The sequence below is a fragment of the Thecamonas trahens genome, assembly GCF_000142905.1.
Source record: "Thecamonas trahens ATCC 50062 unplaced genomic scaffold supercont1.9, whole genome shotgun sequence".
Taxonomy (NCBI): Eukaryota; order Apusomonadida; family Apusomonadidae; genus Thecamonas; species Thecamonas trahens.
The window spans coordinates 551,064-552,868 of record NW_013657671.1 but is presented as its reverse complement, the minus strand read 5'-3'; the positions used below and the strand labels follow the sequence as shown (position 1 = coordinate 552,868).

At 67.3% G+C, this 1,805-nt stretch overlaps 1 protein-coding gene across 1 annotated transcript in view; it reads right to left on the bottom strand.

Annotated features, from left to right (window-relative positions):
* AMSG_02435 (uncharacterized protein) overlaps nt 1-1,730 on the bottom strand; it is a gene marked incomplete at its 3' end in the record, with an annotated part of 6,055 nt that extends 4,325 nt beyond the window's left edge. Inside the window, exon 1 of the mRNA XM_013905522.1 lies at nt 18-1,730. Within this exon, the coding sequence (XP_013760976.1) occupies nt 18-1,699 (1,682 nt within the window). The 5' untranslated portion in view covers nt 1,700-1,730. The remainder of the gene's footprint in view (nt 1-17) is intronic.
* Nucleotides 1,731-1,805: the final 75 nt, after the last annotated feature.

The window sequence follows — 1,805 nt, the reverse complement described above, 5'->3', positions numbered from 1 at the left end:
TCGCGAGCGAGCCCGACGACACGCTCGTCGCCACATCCACCACGACGTCGTACGACGCCGTCGTGTCCATCGTCACCGTGATCGGCACGTTGACCGTCCCCGATCCGGGCTCGGTCGCTGCAGCCGTCCCGGCCGCCATCGTCACCACCGCCGCGTCATCGTTGGTGATCGTCGCGGTCACGTTGACCACGTCAGCCGCCAGTTCCGCGCCGCCGTAGTTGGCGATAAGGCCAAGGTCGAGCACCTCGGTCGGCTCGAGCACCCCGTCGCCCGACACCACAACAGACACCTGGTGTGTCGTCGCAAGCGCCGGGATCGTCATCGGGCTTCCCGTCCGCGCCACAGTGTCAACAATCGTCGCGTCGGACGGCACATCCGCCGTCGACGTCACGCCATCGACCTCGACAACGAGTCCAGCCGCGTACTCGGATGGCCGTGACAGCGCCAGCTCGACCACAAGCTCGTTGGTCGTCGACGCCGCACCCTCGGGCCCAGTCACAGACAGTGCATCCGTGCCTGCACCCGACACAGCGGTCGTCGTTCCGCCGACCACCGTCGCGGTAAGCACCGGCGCCGGTCCCGAGTCGGCAATCGTGACCACCGTCGTGTCTGCCACGCCCACGGAAACGCCAGGGGTAGACGTGCCGGTCAGCTTGACGTCGAACGTCTCGCCGCCGTCGTACCATGCGTCTGCGGCCACAACCGCGTTGTACACTGCGCTCGTCGACCCGGCTGGGATCGTCACCGTCGTCGTCTCGACCGTAAAGTCGGTTCCGCCCGTCGCGAGCGAGCCCGACGACACGCTCGTCGCCACATCCACCACGACGTCGTACGACGCCGTCGTGTCCATCGTCACCGTGATCGGCACGTTGACCGTCCCCGATCCGGGCTCGGTCGCCGCAGCCGTCCCGACCGCCATCGTCACCACCGCCGCGTCATCGTTGGTGATCGTCGCGGTCACGTTGACCACGTCAGCCGCCAGTTCCGCGCCGCCGTAGTTGGCGATAAGGCCAAGGTCGAGCACCTCGGTCGGCTCGAGCACCCCGTCGCCCGACACCACAACAGACACCTGGTGTGTCGTCGCAAGCGCCGGGATTGTCATCGGGCTTCCCGTCCGCGCCACAGTGTCAACAATCGTCGCGTCGGACGGCACATCCGCCGTCGACGTGGCGCCATCGACCTCGACAACGAGTCCAGCCGCGTACTCGGATGGCCGCGACAGCGCAAGCTCGACCACAAGCTCGTTGGTCGTCGACGCCGCGCCCTCGGGCCCAGTCACAGACAGTGCATCCGTCCCGTCGCCCGACACAGCGGTCGTCGTTCCGCCGACCACCGTCGCGGTCAGCACCGGCGCCGGTCCCGAGTCGGCAATCGTCACAACCGTCGTGTCTGCCACGCCCACGGAAACGCCAGGGGTAGACGTGCCGGTCAGCTTAACATCGAACGTCTCGCCGCCGTCGTACCATGCGTCCGCGGCCACAGTCGCGTTGTACACTGCGCTCGTCGACCCAGCTGGGATCGTCACCGTCGTCGTCTCGACGGTAAAGTCGGTCCCGCCCGTCGCGAGCGAGCCCGACGACACGCTCGTCGCCACATCCACCACAACGTCGTACGACGCCGTCGTGTCCATCGTCACCGTGATCGGCACGTTGACCGTCCCCGATCCCGGCTCGGTCGCTTCAGCCGTCCCGGCCGCCATCGTCACCACGGCCGTGTCGTCATTGGGCAACTGACCGTCGCGTTGAGGGTCGCCGCGACTGTAGTACGAGGCGACATCGCCACGTCAAGCACTCATCAGTCTCTAG